General features: G+C 37.5%; 1 protein-coding gene across 2 annotated transcripts in view; it reads left to right on the top strand.

Annotated features, from left to right (window-relative positions):
* The window catches only part of PARD3B (par-3 family cell polarity regulator beta), an 853033-nt gene that overhangs the window by 700204 nt on the left and 128404 nt on the right, over positions 1-24425 (top strand). For both annotated transcript variants that reach the window (XM_081143277.1, XM_081143276.1), the window contains exon 20: positions 13035-13337. In XM_081143277.1, coding sequence (XP_080999403.1) covers positions 13035-13337 — 303 coding nt within the window. The remainder of the gene's footprint in view (positions 1-13034; positions 13338-24425) is intronic.

The following is a 24425-nucleotide window of genomic DNA, read 5'->3' as shown; positions in this document are numbered from 1 at the left end:
CACTACCCTTTTGGAATTAGGAGGGGACCGTAGTTTGCAGACATGAGGGACAAGCCTGTGGTTCTTCTACCTGTCACTCCAATGTCCCTTGGAACAGTTTTGAGTACATAATAAACACTCAGTAAATGTTGGAGCTAAAGAAACCAAATTGACTGACAGACTCCATCTTCTGGCATGTGTCTGGACTTGAGAATAATCGATCTGGTTTCTCTAGGAAAAAGTCACATCTTGGAAAAGGCAAAAATAGCAATCCTAACAAGCACTGCCGGCAATACAGTGGTTTAATACACTATTTTTGCTGACCTGTTTCAAGTCTCTTGAGTAAATAGGGTAGGAGGGAAAAGACTGCACTTTCTGCTTCTTTTAAAAGGCCTCGTCGTGCAGGGCACATGACTTTTCAGAATAAGAGGGCCCCTCACATGTTGGCTGGGTGGAGACATTAAGTATAGAGTGTGTGTTTTTCCTGTTTCAGATACAGTTTTGTTCCATACCTGGTTTGTCCAGGTTCCATACATAATTTTTCCAGGCCCCGTGGAAGCTGATGGTCCTTGTAGAACTCTTCATAAGCCCAGAGTTATTTCAAAGAAGATTCTGTGTGACCACGACCTTGAGACATCTGGTGTTTATAGCTAAGAAAACAAAGGAAATGGAGCCGCCTGGGCTGTGTGGGTGTCCATGTCCCCCATGCATCAGCACAATTTCATGTGAAAAGCTTTTGGAGGCAAAGATCAAAGACAGGTCCAGGGGATCACTGGCTAGGTGTGAAATTCCAGGTGACAAGTGGAAGGGAAAGAAGAGATTGAAGGGAAAGGAAAGGAAATGTAGCCAGTTTCCTTTAATTCTCTGGATTCTTCCTGTTTCCTCCCAGGAAGTTGACGTAGATGCACAGAGCCTCAAAGAGTCAGCGCTCGGGATGTCGGCTCACTCTGTTCCATGTGATGGCAACCACTACATGTCAACGGCCAGTCATTTCTTTCTGTCGCTGTCACCCTGGGCAGCTCCTAGGATTAAAAAATGCTGTATTCCAGATCATTTTAACTCAGAAAACTTACTTTCCCCTCTACTTTCCACAGTGGACACGTGTAACCTGGGGGAATTATAAAACATGAATAAGACTATTTCCTGCTATATACATAGGTCTTAACAATAAACATAAGAATCAGACTAAAGCACATCAATGGCTTATGAACTTTGCTCAACCCACAGAGCTATCGCAAGGGCAGATTCTTATAGCTCTTTCTTCGGCATTAGTTTGGCCAGCAACCTGGACCTCTTTTAATGTCGTCACTGCCTAATGACACCCTCTGTGGGGCACTGTCTGGGGTTGCTGTAAGGGAACCACTCATTATCAGAGAAGATAGCGAGCACTCTGTCATTTGTTCCCCTCACCCCCTCTTTGGGGCTAATTTCCCAATGAAAGCCAAAGGATGTTTACTAAGCACTTCTGAGAAATTTGTCCACATTATGAGAAAACAAATTACAGGAACTCAGTACATTAGCAATGGAGGAAGTTTAATGGGTCTGGGAAAGGTATAAATTTAGGGAAAATGTAAATTGCAATAAGAGAGCCTGCACTGAATGGCAATTCTCTTGAAACGGTAGTAGTTAGTAGCAATGGGAAAATACTAGAGAGTCTTGGCATTTGACATTGTAAGAAATACAGCAAATAGGTAGGAATTGAAAATGACTGCCATGATATTAGAAATGAAATGCACTCGGTGTCAAATCGGTAAAAACCATTTGATGCGGGAAATTTGGTAGGAGCTGGACCATGTGGGATATGGAAATGCTTCCTATGGTCAGCCTACCTACACGACGAACTGGTGAGCCTCTCAGGGATCTGCAGAATTAGAATATTCTGAGAGCACACCTGACTCTCACAGCCTTCCCAAACTTTATTGCCTTGCCCTGCTTTGATGAGCATCGGCATTGCCCTTGCCCTCATGACACTTGGCAAACCATGGGTACAAATTCACCCACAATATTCCTGTTCAGGAACAATATCCACAAGGGACAGCACTATTTGATTCTGCAAATCATAAAGCGCTAGATGTGTATCTGTGTGCTAAAAGAAAAACATGAAGAAAAAGGTCTACTTAAAAGATTCAATTAGCAGCATTAAAGAATTTGCATGTCAATATTGTAGAATGTAAATTTTAACTTTCCAGAAAATTTATTTATTACAAGATAAGTGATAAATTATCCCATCAACCCAGTTGCCTTAACCACATCAGGTCTGGTTTAGGCTGACAAGAAAAATGCACAGGACAAAGGAGATCATTTAGAAAATGTTATAGATACCCAGGCAGGAATGAGAAATCAGTGAACAATATTAATTCAGTTAAAATAGTTTTGTTGACAAGATGAAATATTGATCACAAACATTGCATGCATGTGACTCTGTATTGGCTGGTCACTATAATAATAACAATAACAACAACATAATAATAAAGGAGCTGTAATTTTTCTTGGCAATCTATATTGCAGCTTAAAATGGCATTCATAAGAAAAAGCTGAAGGAACTGGGCCTGTTCACTGGCAAAGGATAATTGCAGTAACCTAATCGCAGTTTCTATTATGAAAGCAGAAATGATAGCAGGACAAATTATCTCCACTGTCAAAAAAGAAAGCTCTATAGCAGGTAGTTTGTAATCTCTTTTAATGATACTACTTCTTTTACCCCAGAGATCTCCCCTGAAACACCTCTTCTGACCTCAACTACTATCACCACTACGGGTAGGAGATCTTCTCTTCTATCTATTCCTCTGTGTCTCTGTTGTTTGGGCTCACACAGTAGCAACAAAGAGAATTCCAGTCGCTATATTTTCTTAGCGCTGGTCAAGTCGATCAGAACTATACTGTTGACACATTCTGTGTGAGACAAATCCATCAAGAAACAGTATGCAAACGTAACAGCATTTTATAAAGTTTTTGAGGGTAAAGTATAAAGTATGAAATGCTAATCAATAATTTTAAGTGGAATCATAAAAGGCAGATGCCAAACAGAAAAAAATATATGCAACTTCTGTCACAGATAAAGTGCTAATAATGCTGCTACACAGAGGTCTTTGAAAAATCGAGAGGGGAAAATGACAATCTGATAGAAAAATCAGCAAAAGATACAGACACCTTGCAGAAAAGGAAATGAAAATGGCCCTTAAACATATGAAAAGATATTCAGCATCACATAATAAGAGACAGGCTAATTAAAACTTCACTGAAATATTACTTCTTACTTATGTTTATCAAACATCTCAAAGTTTTACAATATATTCTGTTGATGAGACTGCAGAGAAATAGTCATCCTTCTACATAGCAGGTAGTAATGCAAAATAGTTCAATTATGGAAGGAAATTTGTCATAATCTAGGAATATTATATGTGACTTTCTCTTTGACCCAGCAATCCTGCTTCTATGAATTCATCTGAAAGCCACAGTGGCAAAAATATAGCCTGATTTTTGCATAAAGTTTATCATTGCACCATTATTTCTAATAGTAAAAGATTGGAAATACCCAAATGTCCAATAATAGAGACCTCTTTGGGTAAACAAAAGCATGCTCACACTGTAGACTACTCTGAAACTTTTTTAAAAATTGAGGAAGATCTCTTTTCACTAATATGCAGTCTTTTTCTGGATATTGCTATGTTAAAAAGCAAAGTATAGGGGGAAAATGTATAGCATTCTACCTTTTGTGTGATAAATAAAGATAAATATGTAACTACATTTGCTTTCATTTGAAAAAATAAACAAGTGTAGTTATATTGCTTAGGATAACAAAGACTGATGAAAGCTATATACCTGTACGTTGTATATAGTTGAATTTGGAAATAGAAATGTTTTACAAACTTAACAAGTGAAATTAAATCAAAAGAAAAAAAACAATTCCCTAAATATTGAAAATAAACCAAAACAAATAACCTCACTGTAAAATAAATTGGTTTCATAGCGAGTCAGGAAATCTAATTACTTCAAGTGATATTAGAACACAGCATTTTGACTCTACATATCTAGTGGGATATATTCTTACAAAAAATAGAACAACTATACACATCTTAAATTCATTCAATAATCTGTTAGTAATATTGGTACTATTATTTTAAAACTATATGTATTTAAAATCATGTATGATAATACAAATAATTATGTCAGTGTTATTAAGAACAAGGTTTTTCATTTAAAGGAAGCAGAAACAAACATAAACTTCTTAAAAGTAAAGTCAAAATTCTGTAATATTATATTTGAATCAAAATTATCAGTATAAACTTGTGATTTTTCCCCCCCAAAATTATATATCCTAGCTCTGTGCACAGAAAAAGCATAGAAGCAGTGACAGCCCGATGGCAGTGAGCTGTCCTAAGGCCCAGAGTTTGTTCTCTAAATATAATTTTCCACTGAAAAGAAAGAATTCTTTGGAAAAATGGCTGCTTTCAAGATAACGACACAAGGTACCCAACAGGAACCTGGGATGGCTTGTTTGTCAGGCAGCAAAGACACTCTCAGTGACAACCGGGTCAAGTCAGAAAAACAAAGGAGCTGACACATAGTCCACCTTGACTAAGTCTTAGACAGTTTATGTAACGAAAAGAGTAAGGAATGAACTTGATTGAAAACCCTAAATATGTATTTTTAAAAAACATAAACTTCATAATGATATTCACAACTCACCATTTTCCCCAAAAGGTATCTAACAAATCATTGATCAACATTGGAAGTATCTAGGGTACTAAGTCCTTAGTCTGAAAATCAGTAATTAAAAATAATTAAGCACTTATTCTGCCTTTCCTGTGCTCTGTGTAATTCAGGGTAAACAAAACACCCAACATTTTGAGGGAAAGTTTTTCATTATAGAAGAATTCCAACTAATAAATGTACAAGGGATAATGACTTTTAAAATTACTTTTTGCAACCTCTAGTGAAATAATTCAGGCAAAAATCATTGCTGGGGAAAAAAAATCATTGATGGAAGAAATGATCCAATGAGCAATGGAGACATCAGTTTGTCACCTTAACGTCACTAAAGTAAGACAACCTGAGAGTGTATGCCTCTTAATGTGACATAATTTAAAGCACATATACTAACTTCAAGGTATTTATATTAGAGTCCTAGAGTTACTGTACCATACCTGTCTCCTAGCTCTGGTGTTTGCCAACAATCCTTGACATTTCTGGACCTTTAGACACATGACTTCAATCTCTGCCCACCTCTTCACATTGCCTTCTTTTCTGACTCTTTATGTCTTTTTCTCTTTTTAAGGACACTTTCGTTTGGATAATCCAGGATGGTCTCATCTTGAGATCTTTAACTTAATTACATCTACATAGAGCCTTTATCCAAATAAGGTCACATCAACAGGATCCAGGTGGACTTATCTTTTGGGGGACCAGTATTCAACCCACTGAGCCACATCCGCCACCCCATTGTAGTACTCTTTCCCAAAAAAAGTGGAACCTCTAGCTGCCTAATACAGAAGCCACTGGTCACATGTAACTATTTACATTTAAATTAATTAAATTTTAACATTTGTACCTTAGTCATACGAGCCATATTTCAAGCGCTCAGTAGGCACATGGGCTACCGTATTCAACAGCCCATATACACAGCATGTCTATCATTGCAGGAAGACCTGTTGGGCAGGCTGCTCTAGAACTACCTTCCATAAACTAGAAGTATGGGGATGAAGGAGCATATGGGACCACCTACAGGACAGTCGGTCTGGTTTCTACAATTCAGTGGCATGGAAAAATTAAAAAACTAAACAGGAAAAAGAGTATGATTGTATATATGAAATGGGACTTAAAAACATAACCAAATTTAATGTGTAAATAGCTTTTGGAGCCAGATCCAAATGAATCCACTGGGAAAGAGACATTTTTTAGGTACCTAAAAATGTAGGGGAAATTTGTTTATAAACTAGGTACTAGATGACATTAAGGAACATTGTTAATTTTTAAGTGAGATAATGGCATTGTTGTTATATAATAAAATGTGGAGTTTTTTTATATACCTCTCTGAGAGTAAAAGCCAAAATCTTTGCCAGGGACCTCAAGACCCTGCAGGATCTAGGCCCCCATTCCCTCTCTGGCCCTCCAACTCCTCACTCTCACACTGGCCTCTTTGCTGTTCTTGGCACTTGCCTGCCTCAGGGCCTTTACACTTGCTATCCCCTTTGCCTGAAAGACTTCCCCAGTAATCTGTACAACTTCACTCTCCTTTTCTTCAAGCCTTTAACTCAATATTCTCAGTGGTGCCTTTTCTTACCACATATTTAAAAGTATAACGCTGCCACTCCACCCCACAACCATCCAACACCTTTCCCTGTTTTATTTTCCTCTGTAGCACTTACTACCATCTAACATTACTTAGTTATTTTGTTATTTGTTTCTACATCCCTCTCTAGAAATTAAATTCTACAAAGGCAAGGGTTTGTGTGCACTGTTGAGTCTCCATCATCAAGAACAAAACTAAAGCGTGTAGATGCTCAATAAATACTTGTCCAATGATAAATGCAGAAATTTGTAATGACTTAAAACAGGTTATCCAGTCTTTACAGGATGTGTTTCTGGATTAATAAGAATGATATATATTTATCAAAATCAATATCTGGCTTGTAAATTTGTACTTTGCAAGTGTTTAAATTGCCTGAAAAGGGCTGTGTTTCCTTAAGCAATTTAAATATTTTCCCAGCAATCACACTCATGCTGTTAATTTGTTATGATAATTATTTTAGGTAATGCATTTAAAAAGAGAAGAATTATATATGTACATTTAGAATTAATGACTCCAACTTTTTTACATTTTTTCACATGGATTTAAAGGTATATACAGATTGGGGCAAAAGTAGGTTAAGGTTGTTCTTAAGGAAAATAATACAATAATTAATAGTAATACGAGGATAAACTCTGTTTCACGTACTCACAACTATAAACCTACTTTGCCCCACCCTGTATGTAGCATAATTGGCATTTTTAAATTTCATTTTTATTTTTCATTTTAAGTTTTTTAATTGAAGTAAAATTTACATACAGTGAAATATTCAGGTCTTAACTAAGCAGAAGAATATTTTCTGTTCCATTTTGATGAATGTATATCAAGATAGAGAATATTTCTGTCACCTGAGGATATTCCTTCATGCCCTTTCTCATTCATTAGAGCCTTGATCCAAGAAGCAACTGATCTGATTTCGATCACCATGAGATTCTTTTGTCTGAACTAGAGTTTCTTATAATTGGAAGCATGTAGTAAGTTCTTTTTTATGTCCAACCTCTTTCGCTAAGCATCATAGTTTTGAGATCCATCACTATTGTTGAGTATTTCAGTAGTTTATTTTTTGTTACTACTAACAAATTTACATGCTGTTATATGAATATACCATTGTTTGGTTATCCATTCTCCTACTGCTGGACATCTCAGTTATTTCCATACATTCTTCAACACTTTTTGTAGACATGTGTAGTTGTTTGTCTTATATCAGTGCCCGAGAGGTGAATTGTCCTGTCACGGCCTCCGTGCCTGCCTAGTTTATTAGGAATAATAAAGTAGGGATTATACCAGACCTTTCCACAAAGGCATGACACCATCACAGTGTACAAAAGTTCGGGGTGGTCCACATCCTCTCCAACACTTGATGCTATCCTGTTGCATTTTGGTAAGGGTCTCTTGCCGTGGGTTTAATATACATTCCCCCTGTGCCTTACAATGTTTAACACTCTTTCCTTTGCTTTTTGCACATTTCTAGATCTTTGGTATAGTATCTGTTCAAGTCTTTTGCCCAGTTCTAACTGGGTTATTTTGCAAATATTTTCTCTCATTTGCTTGCCTTTTTTTTTCTTTTTTTTTCTATTCTCTTTTTTAAGAAATTTTATTGAATTTATTGGGGTGACATTGGTTAATAAATTATATAGGTTTTAGGTGTACAATTCTATAATACATTGTCTGTATATTGTTTGTTCACCATCCAAAGTCAAGTCTCTTTCTATCACCATTTATTCCACTTTTACCCTCTTTTTCCTCCCGCCACCCCACCCCCTTTCCCTCTGGTAATCACCATACTATTATTTGTGCCTGTGATGTTTTTTTGGTTTTTATTGCTAATCCCTTCACCTTTTTTACCCAGCCCACCCAACCCCTATCCCCTCTGACAGCTGTCAGTCTGTTCTCTGTATCTATGAGTCTGTTTCTATTTTGACTATTTTGTTCACTAGATTTCACATATGAGTGAGATCATGTGATACTTGTCTTTCTCTGACTGGCTTATTTCACTTAGCATAGTACTCTCTAGTTCCCTCCATATTGTCTCAAAGGGTAAGATTTCCTTCTTTTTTACAGCTGCATAGTATTCCATTGTGTAAATGTCCTACAGCTTTTTTATCCACTCATTTACTAATGGACACAGGCTTTTTCCATATCTTGGCTATTGTAAATAACACTGCAATGATCATAGGGGTGCATATATGCTTTCCAACTAGTGTTTCATGTTTCTTCGGATATATTCCCAGAAGTGGAATCCTGGGTCACAAGGCGATTCTATTTTTAATTTTTGAGGAACCTGCATACTGTTTTCACAGTGACTGTACCAGTCTGCATTCCCACGACCACTGCATTAGGTGAATTCACCCTTACCAGCACTTGTAGTTTGCTGATTTGTTGATGGCAGCCATTCTGACAGGTGTGAGGTGATATCTCATTGTGGTTTCAATTTGCATTTCTCTGATGAAAGTGACATTGAGCATCTTTCTACCTTTTTGTTTTCAGTGTAGAGTACTTATACATCTTTTGTTAAATTTATCCTTAAGTTTGCAGTGTTCTTTAATCCTATTTTAAATGGTAGAGTTTTCTTTATGTTACTGTCTAATTGCTCACTTTAGTATGTAGTGAAATACAATTGGCTTTTTTATATTTAACTTGTATCCTTCAACATTAATAATAAAATCTATAATTCAAAAAAGCTTCCCTGATAGAAAAAATATACTTAAAAGTACATACTGAAAGAGTTATCAGCCCAGAATGACTTTTCTAGTAAGATTATTGGACTTTAAAGAAGAGAAAAGAATTTGACCAGACAAGCAAAACGAGCAAGTTTCTTATAAGTAATTTATATGGGAAATAAAATTAGATTATTATCCGACTTTTCAACAGCAACACTTTGTCATAAGAAAATAGAGTCATATATTTAAAATACGCAAGGAAAAAAGGTGAGCTGCTATGAATCAAAACAGTGACAGAGATAGTGATGGAAATGCTCTTCGAGGAAGATTATTCTAGCAGCCTTTTAAGGCACAGATTAAAGTGGGATGTCACATCATAAGGTATATAAGTGTTAAATTGTTATAGGATAGGAGAGGGCCTCGTCTCCCCTGGTTGCTCATGGAAGTAGGGTTCTTGGCACTTCCAGAGGCCCTCATGGGAGGATGCAATATGGTAGAAAAATTCATTTCTGTGGAATTACACCCCTGGGCCCAGGCATAGAAGAAGAGTAACTGGGACTTCAGGAGAGCTAAAATCAGAGCCAGTATCCAGTGTCCTTTCCATTTTGGAGCTGGATCCAGTCCATCATCAGGCTAGCTTAGTTTGTGTTTCTAGCTGCAGTCCATCAGTCCACTGCATGTGAGATCCACAGGGCCACATGGCTATGAAGGAAACACTGGCAGCAGCAAAATAAGAGGCCCACGAGCCAAGAGCCAAGAGTCAAGCGCAATAAGAGAGAGAATTCCTTTATTTAGGGGATTATGTATTCCCAGATTTTCAGTACCATGCCCATTCAGGCAATAATCTCTGTTCCCCAGTGTGATTGATATACAAGTACTTTCCCTATGTCACCCAACTTTACTGGGCATGCGTCTATTTTCCCTTTGTTGGATTCCTTTCCCCAATGTTTTGCAGAGAATAGGCTGGTGGTTCCCTGGGGAGTGCAAAGTAGCAGCTTCCTGGTGAAGCTGCCCAAATGTCTGGCTTTCCCATTGCTCCTTTTCTGTTATTAAAAACCAGCTATTTACAGTGGTATGAAAATCACTGTTATACCCTTGAAACTAATATAATATTGTATGTAAGCTATACTTTAAATAAAAATTAATTATTTAGTTAATTAATTAAAAAGTGGGATGTGTTGATATAACAAAACAAAACAAAAATCTTAGAAAAATATAACCAGCAGCGTCTAATAGAATTTTCTGCAATGATGGAATTAGTCTCTAACTACACTATTCAATATAGTAGTCATGTGACTATTGAGCACTTGAAATGTGGTTTGTGAAACTGATAAACAGTTTTAAATTTTACTTAATTGTAATTAGTTCCAATTTAAATTATATAGCATCAGATGGTTAATGATCACCATATTGGACACTGCAGATGTAGGCAATATAAAGCCTAAACACTGGACTGTGACTAAAGAAATGGAATTAGAAGAGGCTATCCACGAGGTGTAATGGAAAAAGGAAACAATGTTTTCATAGGGGAAAGAGGAAAAAGGAGATTTAATTAATTTAAAGGTAGATGCTGGGGAGAATGGGGAAACTGGTGGTACCATCCAATAAAAAGGCTATATCATCCAGGGCTATTTTGAAAAATAAGTATTTTAACAGGTTGAGTTCCCAGTGATAAGGAAACCTCCAAGTGGAAATGACTATAAACAATTAGAATTCTTACACTGAATTGGGGCAGGAGGTCAAAGCAGAAAACAAACATATATTTGTTTGTGCATATATATCTAATTTCTCTCTTGCGAGAGTCTCTTCTGCCTTCATACTCCCCTTTGCAGACATTAGTTTCTCTTCCCCCTCATGGAACAGCCCTGATCTATGGCATGATAATGGTGGTTCAGAGGAATTACTATTTCACCTGCTGAGTGATTAATATGAAATTACTTACTGCAACACTTAGTGATACCGAGAGGATCAAGGAAAAATTTGGTTTTTAGAAAGGAAGATACAAGATAAAATATTGCTTTGCGTTCACAGAGTACTTTTCATTCGAGAATCTCTGCATACTCAGCAAACTTAATTAATGAGAAAACCTCAAAGAAAGAGAAGTGATAAAAATAAGGAACACAGATACTAGTGTTCTGTTCCTGTGATGTGTTAAAGCCAAGCTTGGTGTTTTCCTCTTTCATTAATGCACAAACGTAGCCCCATGCAGCAGCACTGAGATGTTCATCTTTTTGTGGCATGATTCCTCTTGAAGGCATCCCACTTAGGGGGGATAGTAACCACACAGAACCCCACCCCCTAACTTTATTGATGTCCTGCACTCTATTTGCAATGGAAATCCGTCCCTGTCATCCTAGTGCAGCAACCATTCTCTGATAAGTCAGTCTGCACTGTCCCTGGAAAGATTGTTTTGTTGCAGAATGGAGCAGGTTATCTCCTTTATCAAACAATTATTCAAAACAAACATCCATGAATCTAGGGCTAACATGCATTGTAAGAGGATGAACGGGGCCCCTTAACGGGTACCCTACTGTGTAATCTTCCTTTCATCTTCATTCAAAATCCCTTGGAGGTTCAAACTCCCCTTTGCAAAAATATGAATTCTTCTAATTATTTATATGCACTGTAGGGCACATGATTTGACCTCGTCCAAAGAGATATGCAGCAAAGCATCCTGACATTCATTTTTATGTGTTGTGACTTGAGGATAGATGCTGGTTTTTTGTCCTATCCTTCATATTTTTTTCCTTCCCTCCTCTCTACTAAAAAAAAAAAAAAAAAAAGCCATTCTACCTAAAGAGAAAATACCGTGAAAGATCATGGCTTTTAAAGATTTTTACAAAGAGTTTGATGTTCTGTAAAATAAAACTATCTGCCCTGTGCAAAAACAGCTGTTTTTGTTTGAAGAGAAGATATTGAGAGAGTTCAGTTTTTGTTTTCACTCATCTAAGCCTTCAATATATATCTCCAGGCATATATAGATCTTTCGCTTCTAGCCCACAGCCCTCTCATATTCTCTGAGCCCAGGACTCCGGATTTGTCATCATCCTTTCTTGAGAGTCTTTCTTTCATCATCTTACTTCTCTCGTCCCGTACACAATACACCTTGCTTGCCCAGGGATGGGTAAAAGTTACATTCTTCCCTCATTAGCGCTGAAAACCTCCTGACACCATCAGATCACCATTGTCCATTGAGATACACAGCGACCTTTCCATTCTAACACCTAACTGGGAATTTAGGAGAGCTGATCTAACACTTTCCAGATTAAGTGTCCAATTTTCAAAATTCAGATGGATTTGGAGTCCACCTAAGTATACTTTTCTGCTCCCAATCCCAGTAGTCTACACAGTACGCTGATTAGCAGTGGCATTTTGTAATATCACTTAAGGCTTTAGCACCGTGGAGTTCTGCCAGTAATGGTGTTTAATTCACTTATATGTGCCAGTTCATCTCTGTCAGGAGTCTATTAATTTCTTCACTATTTTCTTTATCCCTAGTCCCTATATAATGAGACACAATGATCCCCATTTAGATAACCAAAAAACTTAGAGTTTCTTATATATTACATCTGGCCCCACTGCTTTTAGTGACCATAAAGCCTCTGTATTTCTTTTTCATATCAAATCAGTTTTTGCAAGCTCTCTTCTTTAGAAGAATACACTGGGACTCTAAGGTGCCAAATAGTGAAATCCTAGACAAAGTATAAGATTCTGATGGGCTCTTTAACATGCATCCCTGTCCAAGGCAAGCTTGTGTAATATCTCACCAAAGGTGTACTGTTCCCATGAGTGCATCCCACATATAGGGAAGGAATGTTAATGAAAATCGGCCTGACTCTGCAATCAGCCATCATCAGTGGGCAAGATGTCAGAATACTACAGCATTGTTATAAAAGTAAAGATTCTGTAACAAATAAAGGCTGTAGATATAAAATTAATCCCATGAAATATGCTACTCACATTTGTGCGTGGTGTGGTCTTGAATATACAGGAAAGTGACAACTAAGTGACCAACTAGGAAGAATTAACATAGAGTCAGGAGAGTGTATCATTGTATTAGCATATAAACTCACACATGTCCCTGTTACCTGTTCTACATTTTTCAGGATTGGAGCAAAACATCAGGAGCTAAGGGAAAAGCAGGCGAGATGTCTTGTTGATTATGCTGCTGGTACGATTGGATCACTGCATGATATGGACGATGATGAGATGGACCCCAATTATGCCAGGGTGAACCACTTCCGGGAGCCATGTGCCTCAGCAAACATCTATAGATCCCCCTCGCCCCCCCGGGCCGGACCGCTGGTTTATCCTCGTGATGGCCGTCCACTGTCTCCAGAGAGAGACCACTTGGAGGGTCTCTACGCCAAGGTCAACAAGCCATACCATCCACCCGTGCCAGTTGACAGGTAATATAACTATTGAAGGATGAATATAGTTTTAATTTAGTAAGTTTCAAATCACCTCGATTTCTGAAGCAGATAAAAATATATCCTTCACTCTATTAAAACTGAAATGACGCTGTACCCTTGACAAGTGCTATGCTTTGACCCGCCTGTAAGGTTTCAGCCATCAGAACTAAAACAATAGCCAGTCATAAGGTAACGTGAATGGGCAATAGAAGTTGAGTTCATGGTACAAGAGGAAGTGACTTTTGAAGGAATACAGTGAAGACTTTCTCCTACAACCCCTATGGTGAAAGTCTTATTTAGAAGAGGTGAGGAGCCTTAGGAGAGAGTGTTGATTTGTAAGTAATTGAAGTGGAAGCACAGATGGCTGCAGAGGTGCAGAGGACTTTGAAAAGTAAGATTGAGATTTTGTACTCATGGAAAATGTGATCCTGTACACACATTCATGGATGATCAGAGGTAGAAAAGGAGATAATCTTGGCAATAGGAGTTTGATGAAGTAGAGGAAGATAAGAGGTGACAAGGCCAAGGATCTTTAGGTGTAGCGGCTAAGGTAAGAGATAATAGGACCATCTGTCATAACAATTGAAGTAGGTAGGAAACCGGATGATTCCAACCCCACCTCCTGCCAAAAGTAAAATGCCTCATCTTTAGAAAGGTTGATATAAGAGAGTGTTAGTCAATATACATTGTTAGGTGACCCTTAGAATTACACAGGCAAGGAATGAGTTGACTGACCTTGGTTTAATCTGGCTGTAGCTTGAAGCCTGGAGGGAGGAGGTGAAGGGGGAAGGGTGGCAGGAACAAAGAGCTCTCATTCTAGATGGAAAAATACACTTGTTTTCCAGATTCTTTTTGGTCCTGACAACCACCCAGTCCCTATTAGTAACCAGCTTTTGTGTGGTAGCATGAAATATTGCATATGTTTACCGTTTACATTTCCCCAGCTGGGTGATATTATGCACTTTCAATTAGGTTGGGGAGAGGCAGGGAAATCATGGCATTTTTATGCAGACTGTAAAGTGTAGCTTCACAAGACTGATTACCTTTCAGAGCCTTTCCAATAACCAAGTGGGAAGGAAGGAGCAATTTTTAATCCTTACTGTCAAGCTTCCAGGTTGATAGTATTAAAGAAAGATGGTCAAGTTTTTCTTTGGGATAAAATGAAAATATAAATTTCTATGACTGTGTGAGACAGCCATAATAACTAAACTGTTAATTCAAACAACTGATTAGAAGGTGCTCTTTTTCTCCCAAGCTTTTCTATAGGGTTGAATTTTTGTCATATAAGTGATAATACCAAGCCTGAGTCTCTTCTGGCCCAGGCCATAGTAAATCTTACTTTCCCTAAATCAGATAGGTCTTCATCGCCAGCCCCATTGCATGTGCCCACTGCTAGAATCCCAGCACAGAGCTATTTCTAGGAACTTCCAAAGCCAATATTTCTCAATTCTAATTCCAAGAAAATAAATAATGAAGCATTCTGTTGAAAAAATGTTCACTAGTCAAATGCTATGGAGAATTCTGGATTAAGCAACACTGAACAAGTTTCCTTACTGTAGTCTTTTTATCTCTAATATACTCCCGTGCATTGTAAGTTTCTAAGAGGAGCACACAACAATCAGCACTTATCACTCGCCAGATTTTTATCACCTAATGTTTATTCCCCCCCCCCCCCCCCAGATCTTAAGGTTATTCTTTGGAACACTAGGGGACACTATCCTGAAGCTAATTTTCACCCACATAGACTTGACCAGTAAAGAAATTTCTTAGGATAATCATAACTGGAGCCACTATAGGATGATATCAGAAAAAAAATATGTAATTTACTGCCCAGCACAGACATGTGGATAAGCAGTCATCTTTCTGTTGACTCTGACCTCTTTGTATTAATAAATGATCTAAAGTTCTTTCAGTGGAGTTTTAGGCAGGTGTCATATTTTTGGGTAAGAGATCAAAGTGTGATTATTTATACTCAGAATATTCTGCCCGTATCTTTAATTATATTTAAAGATTGTTCTTCTCTTTTTTTTTAAGTTTTAAAGCAAGCAGTTCTTGTGTTGGCACGTAATAAGCATTCAATAATATTAGCTATTATCATTACCATTGTTATTATTACTGTCTTTCTTCAATGAAATTATGAACTTTCCTGATATGCCTAGGACCAGGTGAATCTAAGAAGCATGCTGCTGGGGAGTGTCCCAACAGCGTCCATAAGTGGGAACTACTAGTTCTAAACAAACTATACCTACAATTAGGGACATATCATTCATTTGTCATCTGTTCACTCTTCCACTCTTTCAATAAGTATTTGTTGGCACCTACTGTATTCTAGCTACTGTAGTAAGCTCTAGGGAAGAGACACAAATGACTAAGATATGTCATATTCTAGTTTTTTGCATTTTTTTTTGTATCACTATATAAAACAAACCTTATTGTCCGTATATATCTATGTCACAGGAATGTATCATATGTGCGTGGCCCACAGCGGCTTCCGAATAGAAATAACATCCATCTCTTATCTCTTTGCTTCTCAAGGCTTGGCCCTGAACTTTCAGTTCTTCTAATAAAAGCTTGACTTAGAAAAGAATTCATCTGTTAAGTAATGGTAGTTAAAAAAAAAAAAAATCCTCATTATAACAGAATCATAGGACTGGATTCTCACAGTGCTGATTCTTCCAGGATATGAACATAGCACAGGTTAAGTCCTGTCCCCAAAAGCCTGACCACTGCTTAGGATTTATTATGTGTTAGTCTCCACAGCAACACCAGCAGTTTAAGCGCTCCCACAATGGATGAACAGTAAAGATTTGTGTTTGAATGAGTTTCAAATAGTCCCATGAAGGGGAATAGAGGATGTGGCACTTGATGTGGTTGCAGTTTTGCATTAGTTCACATGATTATTTGACATCTTGGTTGATCACACAGTGTAGCAGTAAAATTGTTTTGGTGTTAACCCCCCAAAATAGATGTTTTTGATTCTTAGTGATATACACTTACTTACTTTAGTAAGATATTATATGCATTATAAAACATATACCAAATGTAGAAATTAAGAAAAGAATGAAAATTTTTTTAATTCCTAAGTAATAGTTTTAATATTTTCTTCCTCCCTTCATCTGAAATGCACAGCCCATTTTGGAGACCACGGGTCTCAACTCCAGGCCCGTGGGAACAGGAACTTTGCCTGCGTTTGCTCACCATTATCTCCGCAGAGAGCAGTCTATACTCAAAAAACATTTAATTAATTAATGATTTGACAGAGTTGAATGGGACCTTGGGTAATCAAGTCTCATGTCCCATCCAGCAGAGGCATCTTCTCCACAAAACCCCTCACAGGATATCACTTGACCCATGCTTTCCAGTGACAAGAATTCATGAGGCATCTTTTTTCTCTTTCAAATTGCTCTAATTGATATAGAAATGCCCATTGTATCCACACAAAGTCTGTCTCTATGTGACATTTACCATTGGTCCTAGATTGATCTATCTGGACACAGACTTTGAGCCTCATTCATAGCCCTTCAGATATTTGAATTGACTGCTGTGACCATCTTGATTAACAAACATTTATTAGACTCCAAATATGTGCCAGACTCTGTGCTCAGAGCTGGCCTGACAAGGGGGAAGAAAACATGCCCATAGCTTTGGGAAATATCACCATCTCTTCAGTAAAAACTCCTTTAGCTGTCTTAGTCACATATGATAATCCGCCCTGTAGCCTGCTTGCTGGTCATATTCAGAATACACCCACGTCTACTAAGTTTATAGGATTTATGCTTGTCGTCTGTTGAGCGTGGCACAAAGATATGGAAACCATATTTCAGAAATGATCAACAACAAAAAAGCACAGCAATCAACAGGACTCTTGCATCTTTTGGTCTTAATCCTTACTTGACTTTTGTATCAATAGCCATCATTGGCTTAGATTGCACTTTTTAACTAGAACTTGTACTTTGTTTTCACTTGAGTTGCTATCAAGCCAGATTTCTCAATATATTGTGCAAAATCCAATCATTTGTACAATGATTTTTTTTAATGTAGGATATTCTCTTTATCCAAGTTGAATATTTTCTTATTAGGTTTAGCCCATTGTTGTAGCCAATAAAGTTTTTTTTTAATATATCTTTATTGATTTCAGAGAGAGGAAGGGAGAGGGAGAGAGAAATAGAAACATCAATGATGAGAGCATCGTTATTGATCAGGTATCGAACCACGATCTCCTGGATCCTAGGTCGATGCTCAACCACTGAGCCAAGCCAGCTAGGCAAAGATACTTTAAAGTATTTATTTTTGTCGTCCAATATATTAGCTATCCTTCCTAGCTTTATGCCATCCTTATATTTAATCATTGTGGACTCATCCATGTCATTGATAAGATCATTGATCAAAGTCAAGTCTAATCGCCAGGACTCATCACTCAGACCTCCATTAATCAACGCTCTTTGGGATGTTCAGTTAGCTATTAATCCAGTCTACTGTTATCCAGTGTGCATTCTGCAGTTCATCCATGAACATCAGAGACTGTCAAATCTCTTACTGCTATTAAGGTACACATGTTTGCAAATATCCCCTGACTTACCAATCCAGTAACCTGAACAAGAAAGGGTATTACAGTACTTGCTCTTGGTGAATCCTAGAAGTAACTTTTTTCTCTTCTAGATATTTATAAATAATGTCTCCATTCAGACTTAATTATGCAATATAAAACTTCCTGTGGTCAGTGTAATTTTAGATATTTAGTATATGCTTACTAAATACTTATTGACTGATACACAACAGCTATGAAATTAAAGTGTCAAATAGCACATAGCTCCTCAGTACTAGATTTAAGGAGCCTTGAGTTCCCAGCAGATATTCACCAGTGTTTGTAGGAAGCTTTTATCGAGCATCATGTTGCATTTCTTGGGTCATACAGAGAAGTTAGAAACTATCTTTACCTTCAAGGAACTCAGTTTAAGAGCTAAAACTGTCTCATACACAAATAATGACAGTATAATACATTCTATTAGAATAGAGATATATACAGAATATATTGTAAAAAATCATGAAATTGCATATGCATTCAATTTGGGGAAAGCCTGAGGCTATGACTTGGTCTTTCTAGAATCTTGGTTCAAATGTATTAATTTTTCAAAGCTTCAGTATTCTTACTGCAAAATAGGGACAAGAGTATATCTTATTTTCTATTAATTGTTTGTGGATTAAATAAAATTATCCCAATACTTGGTTCAATAAGTGTCGACTATAACTAGTATACTATTACACTGTATACTATTGGACTATATTCTGTATTACTGGGCTATATATTAATAAGGTTATTGAGCTAAATATAACTATTTAGAAGATTTATTAATTTTATCTAGCTCTTGACCCTTAAACTTATGGGTTTAGGAACATGTTAAATTCTATCTGTTCCATGGATACATGGTTAATGGTTACCTAATTCTAGCCCAAACTACTATTGGTGTATTTCAGTCATTAAAAACAAAAAGAAAGTGAGGGGATAGAGGCAAGAAACTAGCTCAGATTCTTTTAGATCAATCATATCATATGTGAAGAACACAGTTATCACTCACTTACCTACTTTGTCAATTGCTTGTTAAAAACACAACTCATTAGATGTCCCTAATGAACACTTCCTGCCATGTCACTTGAATGTTCATTTGGTTCAGAGTTAGGCTCAGCAGTTGTCCATAGAATGGACTAGCCGAATTTCCGTGAGCCCCAGAAGAGCTATCAAATAACAACAAGGTGTCGAGTCAGATCTGTTTGACTATAAGCAACAGAAAATTCAACTGATATATTGTCTCATCCTTTAAGGAACTAGGCCACCCTGGCCTCATAAAGTGACCTCTCTGCATTGTCCTCCTTCGCTGTCCCGGTGCTGAGGCCTCCTCCCATGCTGCAGCCTAATTTTGAGATGGCTACTGCAGCTCTAGGCTCATGTCCACTTTCCAAGGAGAACGGTGAAAATCGCCAGTGGGATGTCAGTCACGTTTATCTCTTTGAAAATATTTCCTGCAGGACAGCTCCTCATTGGCAAAAAAGTCTTTTTCCCAGTCTCTGCCAGTTGTGAAAGGGTACTGAGGAATAGTATTTCAAAGGCAAGGGAGAAAGGAGTTGCACCTGGCTTTCAGGGAGCCATTCCATGGAATCCACCACAAACAGATTACCTCTAGATGACTGCTCTCCTTTTTTTCACTTCCGTTTAATAATGTAAAAGTTGTAGATTAACGCCGTACAGCACTCTGTTCCAATATATTCTTATTGACTCCCTATGAGAGGCTATCCTGATTATGTAGACCCTCCTTGATAGCTAAGAAAAAAATATTTCTGTCTGAATAACTTCCAATATCACTTAAGTAAAGCAAGTGGGGGACATACATTCTTAGTTTTTATGATGACTGAAAAAGTATGTTTGGGGAAATTCAAATTTAAGAGTGATGAAGGATCGAAAAGTGTTAACAAGAAAGCTTCACAGCCAGGTGTGAACAGCTGGATGTGAACATATCTTGTGCTATTGGCACAGTGCAGGAAATTGATATCTCATTTCTTGATTTCAGAGGTTGCAATGAAATCATTGAGCCACAGCTTTGTTACACACAACTCATACTTCTGTTGGTGTTTGTCCCCAGTCTCTATCTCCAGTGATTTTTCCTGTTAATTTTACTTTAAGTTTTTAGAAGTGAGGCTTTTTTTGCTCTCACTTCTGACTCAGAGTTTAGTGAGACTGTGTGTAGGGTCTTGAAGAGTGAATACAGTAGATCACTTGGAGATGTGTTTTTTAGTTTCTACAAACAGCCAAAGTTATCTCATTTCAATTTGGAAATCCTAGTGATAAATGCCATTCCATAGAGAGTTAAAATTCATCAGTTGAACAAAGCAATCACATTTTTTTTCTTAGAACATATTACCATCAATTTTTAAGTGACATTTAAACAATAATGAGAAATCTCTTAATGAAAGAATCTCTATGACCAGATAAGTGCTAATAATAACTGATATACCATTAACTCTACTTTTCCTCCATTCCCCCTCTTTAAAACTTGATGTTCTCATTAATTTCTTTTTTCCATCTTCTGAAAGCCCTACACTTGGGACTCTGCTAGACTTATGTCTGCCTTAGTTGTCAGCTTCCAGGGGTGACAAATGTAGACAACCTTCTCCTCTATTATACATGAGCTAGGCAAGGAGGTTTGGTACTTAGTGACCATCCATTTTCAAGGCCTCCACCCCCCTGCCATCCTCAGTCACTGGTGGTAAGTGAGCATGTTTGAGGAATGCTTGCCAAAGGGTTGCCCTGATATCTTAAAGCTGCCGTTTAAGCATTGACTTGACTGTTTTCCAAACAAATGACCTGATTCCTTATGATATATTCATCTAACTTATACTGTTTACTAAGAGATAGGAGGGAGTATACAGAACCTTTTTTAGACATATAAATAACACAAAGAGAATAGAATAGAATAGAATACAGAGTTTTCTGCCTTCTAGAGGATGCAGCTGATAGTTTGGAATAATAACGGTGACATGATAAGAGTAAGCCAAAGATGCTATAGGAGCATAAGAGGGGGGCACTGAATGCAGATCTGGGGGGTCAAAGAAGGCTTTTTGAGGGAATCCATATTATGACCTAAAGAACAAGTAGAAACTAATCTAGTGGGTAGAAGAGCATGCACATAGTCCCAAAAAGAAAACATTTCGGGAACTATATTTATCAGAGAAGGTGGAGTTTGTTATGTAATTAGGGTTAGTTTGAATATAAAGATGAAGGTCAATACAGATCAAATTGTTAAAGGCTATATTATGGAAGATAAAGCATTTAGACTTTAGCCAAGGAGCAACAGGGAAACCTTGAAATGGAGATGGCATGTTGAGATTCATGCTTCAGAAAGATAACAGTAGGTTTATATTTCACAAATAAGAAACTGGAGGCTTAGAGAAATTAAGAAATTTACCTATGGTGAACAGGTAACAAATTGGCAGAACCAAGATTTCAACCCAGGTCAAACTTCCAAACCCATGTATGAGGTCCCAGCTATGCTAGGCTTTCTCAAATTGTAGGTGGCAGTGTACAAGTACACCTTGAAATTAATTTAGTGGAATCAACCAACTTTTTTTTAAGAATATAGGATAGAAAAGAATAGAAAATATCATTGCATAGGTTGTAATGAGTGTAAGAATTATTTCATAATTTCCTTAAGTTATATATGTATGTAAAATGTATATATGTGCATATGTATACAGGGCATGTATGTAGCTGAGTACTGGGACATGATGCAAAATGTATTTCTCACTGCAGATTGCAGTAGAAAAGTTAGAAGTCAGTAAGCATGTACAAAGAGCATGCATATTGCTCCTCACATAGACATCTTTCCCTTTCTCTCTCCCATATTCATTCATTCATTCATTCATTCATTCCATTAAAAAACATTAGATGCCTATTAAGTGCAAAGCACCCTATTCAAGGATATGGAGACACAAAGACCTATCAGAAGCCTTGGGCTTTGATCTACTTCTCTGTAGTAGTGCTGGGTTTGTGTTGATCTACCACACTTACTCCAGGCCTCTCGTGACCTGTGGTTTGCATTAATATATTAGGCAAAGCCACATACCTTTTCATTACACAGTTTTTGCCGATGCTAAAGATGCCAAAGTTACCTCTTTATAATTTCTGTATTTAATGCAATGTGTGATCAAGAATAGGCCGTTGTTAGGTCATTTGCTTTCCTGTATTTATCTTTTCAAACAATAAATAATCAATGGGACGAGAAAAGGCAATAAAAGATAGTTTTGATGTTAGTACTCATAAATCTACAACATCTTAAAGCAATGTTTTAATATTTATGTGCTATGGACTCCCCTCCCCTCTGGAGAGCTGACTGAGGATTTTATGAACCCTTATAGAAATAGAATTCAGTAGCCACTGTTTTTACACAGACTGCCAGTCAATCCTGAGAAAACACTCTGAATCCCCTCAGACTTGGCCATTACCTTGCCTCTGACTTTCCAAATTGCCAAGATTTCTGATCAAAAGACTAGGATGGATATTCTCTTCAATGCAGAAAAAGTGGATTTTGTATGTCAAGGTCAGTAGGTGGCCTGGGCCCAAGCCATACTTAGAGCAAAGCCTGACTGGATATCTTTATATCACTCCCTCTACTGATTATCTTTTCTCTGGCTTAGTTTCCTCATGTATAAAATGACCATAATCATAGTATCTACAAAAGACTATTAAGAGAATTTAACTGAGTTTATATGTGTAAACAAACAAACAAACAGCATTTGGCAGTTAATAAGCACCATTTAACTTTAATATTATAGTATTTGCTAATATCTGGGCATTTGCACCATTCTGCTGTTAAGATTACTACTAATCCCTTGGGAGTGAATTGAAGTTGGGTGGAGAATATCAAAATGTGATAGCTAATAATAGTATTCATTGGACAACTAACATTTGCCCAGAATTGAGACATTTTAAATTGCATCACCTCGCCTAGCCAGGCATGGCTCAGAGATTGAACATCAAGCTAGGATCCAGGAGATCAAGGTTCAATTCCGGGTCAGGGCACATGCCCGGGTTGCAGGCTCGATCCCCAGCAGGGAGCGTGCAGGAGACAGCTGATCAGTGATGACTCATCATTGATGTTTCTATCTTTCTCTCCCTTCCTCTCTCTGAAATCAATAAAGCTATATTTAAAACTTAATTAATTAATTAAAAAATAAATAAATTGCATCACCTCTTGAGCAGTATTTAACTATCTATTTATTACTTGCTTTAGATTATTGTCTTTCTCTTAGCAGATGGAATTTGAAGTTGGGTGTGAATCCCAGGTATAAATCCTAACTCTGTCACTCTGCAGTCTTTGGACATAGTATATAATATCTTCGAGCCTCTTTCTTCACTTCCAGGGGGAAGATGATCCCATGACCCGTAAGATTCTAGGAGACTTGAAGAGTTGATGTGTTAAACCAGTAGCACAGTGCCTGGCTCAGACAAAGTGTTCAGCAACCTTGACGGTTTCTGTTTTTCACTTTCCTACCACTATTGGTCAAGAGGCCCTTCAGTGGACCAGTCAGGTGAAGAATGGAGCAAATAGAAATATCTCAAAGTATAAAAAGAGGGGATTACAGGAACCACAGATGATGTTTCATGAACCTGCTTTACACCAGGCCATAGTTTAGTAATTGGGTGAGTTTATCAGTCTGCGTGGCACCTTATGTCCATTTCTTCCCTTGAACCAAAAGATATGCCCTACCACAAAGATACAGATATATGAAAGGTCCGCTGTTTTCTTCATCATCACATCTCAAGATACCCACATTCTCAGCCCACCCAGGGACATGTACCTTCTGGCTTCCAGAGATCTAATCCATTTCCCACCCCTTCACTCACTCTCAGGGCTATGCGATTCCTTATGAATATAACGAATGTATGCTTCTGCAGGAAAAGGTCATCCTTTAATTGTCTAAGGAAATGGTTCTCAAACTTGAACTTGAGTCAGAATCACCGGGAGGGCTTTTTAAATTACAGATCTGGGCTCCACCCACAGTTTCTGACTTTGTAGGTCTAGTATGGGACCCCAAAATTTGCATTTCTAAGAAACTGCCTGGTGATACTTACATTGCTGGCAGGGACTAGGTGCATCAGGACTTTAAGGTGTCTTTCTTCTTTTAGCAGCTTAACAATTACCATTCATTCCTTAACTCAAAGAAAAAATGCTCAAGGAGCATTCTCCAAAGGTAAACTACTAAAATCAAAACTAAACTTCGAAAGTAACTGTCACATTTGCCTAATGGAACTGTATACTTCTGTACCTTAAATATCTGCATCCCAGTGTTTAGCACATAGTAGGTACCCAATGCATGTTTCTTAAATGAATTGAATCAGTGAAGGGAACAGAATAGATCTAGCTCAGTGGATTTCATACATTATTTTTTGGAAAGTTCTCATGATCCCTTTCAATCTGAAAGGCCTTCTAAGGGAACAAATTACTGTCATTCTCTTGGAACACAGTCTCAGAAATTGCAGACTCAAGATATGCTTGTATTTTAAGTACTTACTTGGATTAAAAACCAAATCAC

This window comes from Miniopterus schreibersii (genome assembly GCF_964146895.1).
Source record: "Miniopterus schreibersii genome assembly, chromosome: 7".
NCBI lineage: Eukaryota > Metazoa > Chordata > Mammalia > Chiroptera > Miniopteridae > Miniopterus > Miniopterus schreibersii.
This window is presented reverse-complemented; position numbering and strand designations above follow the sequence as displayed.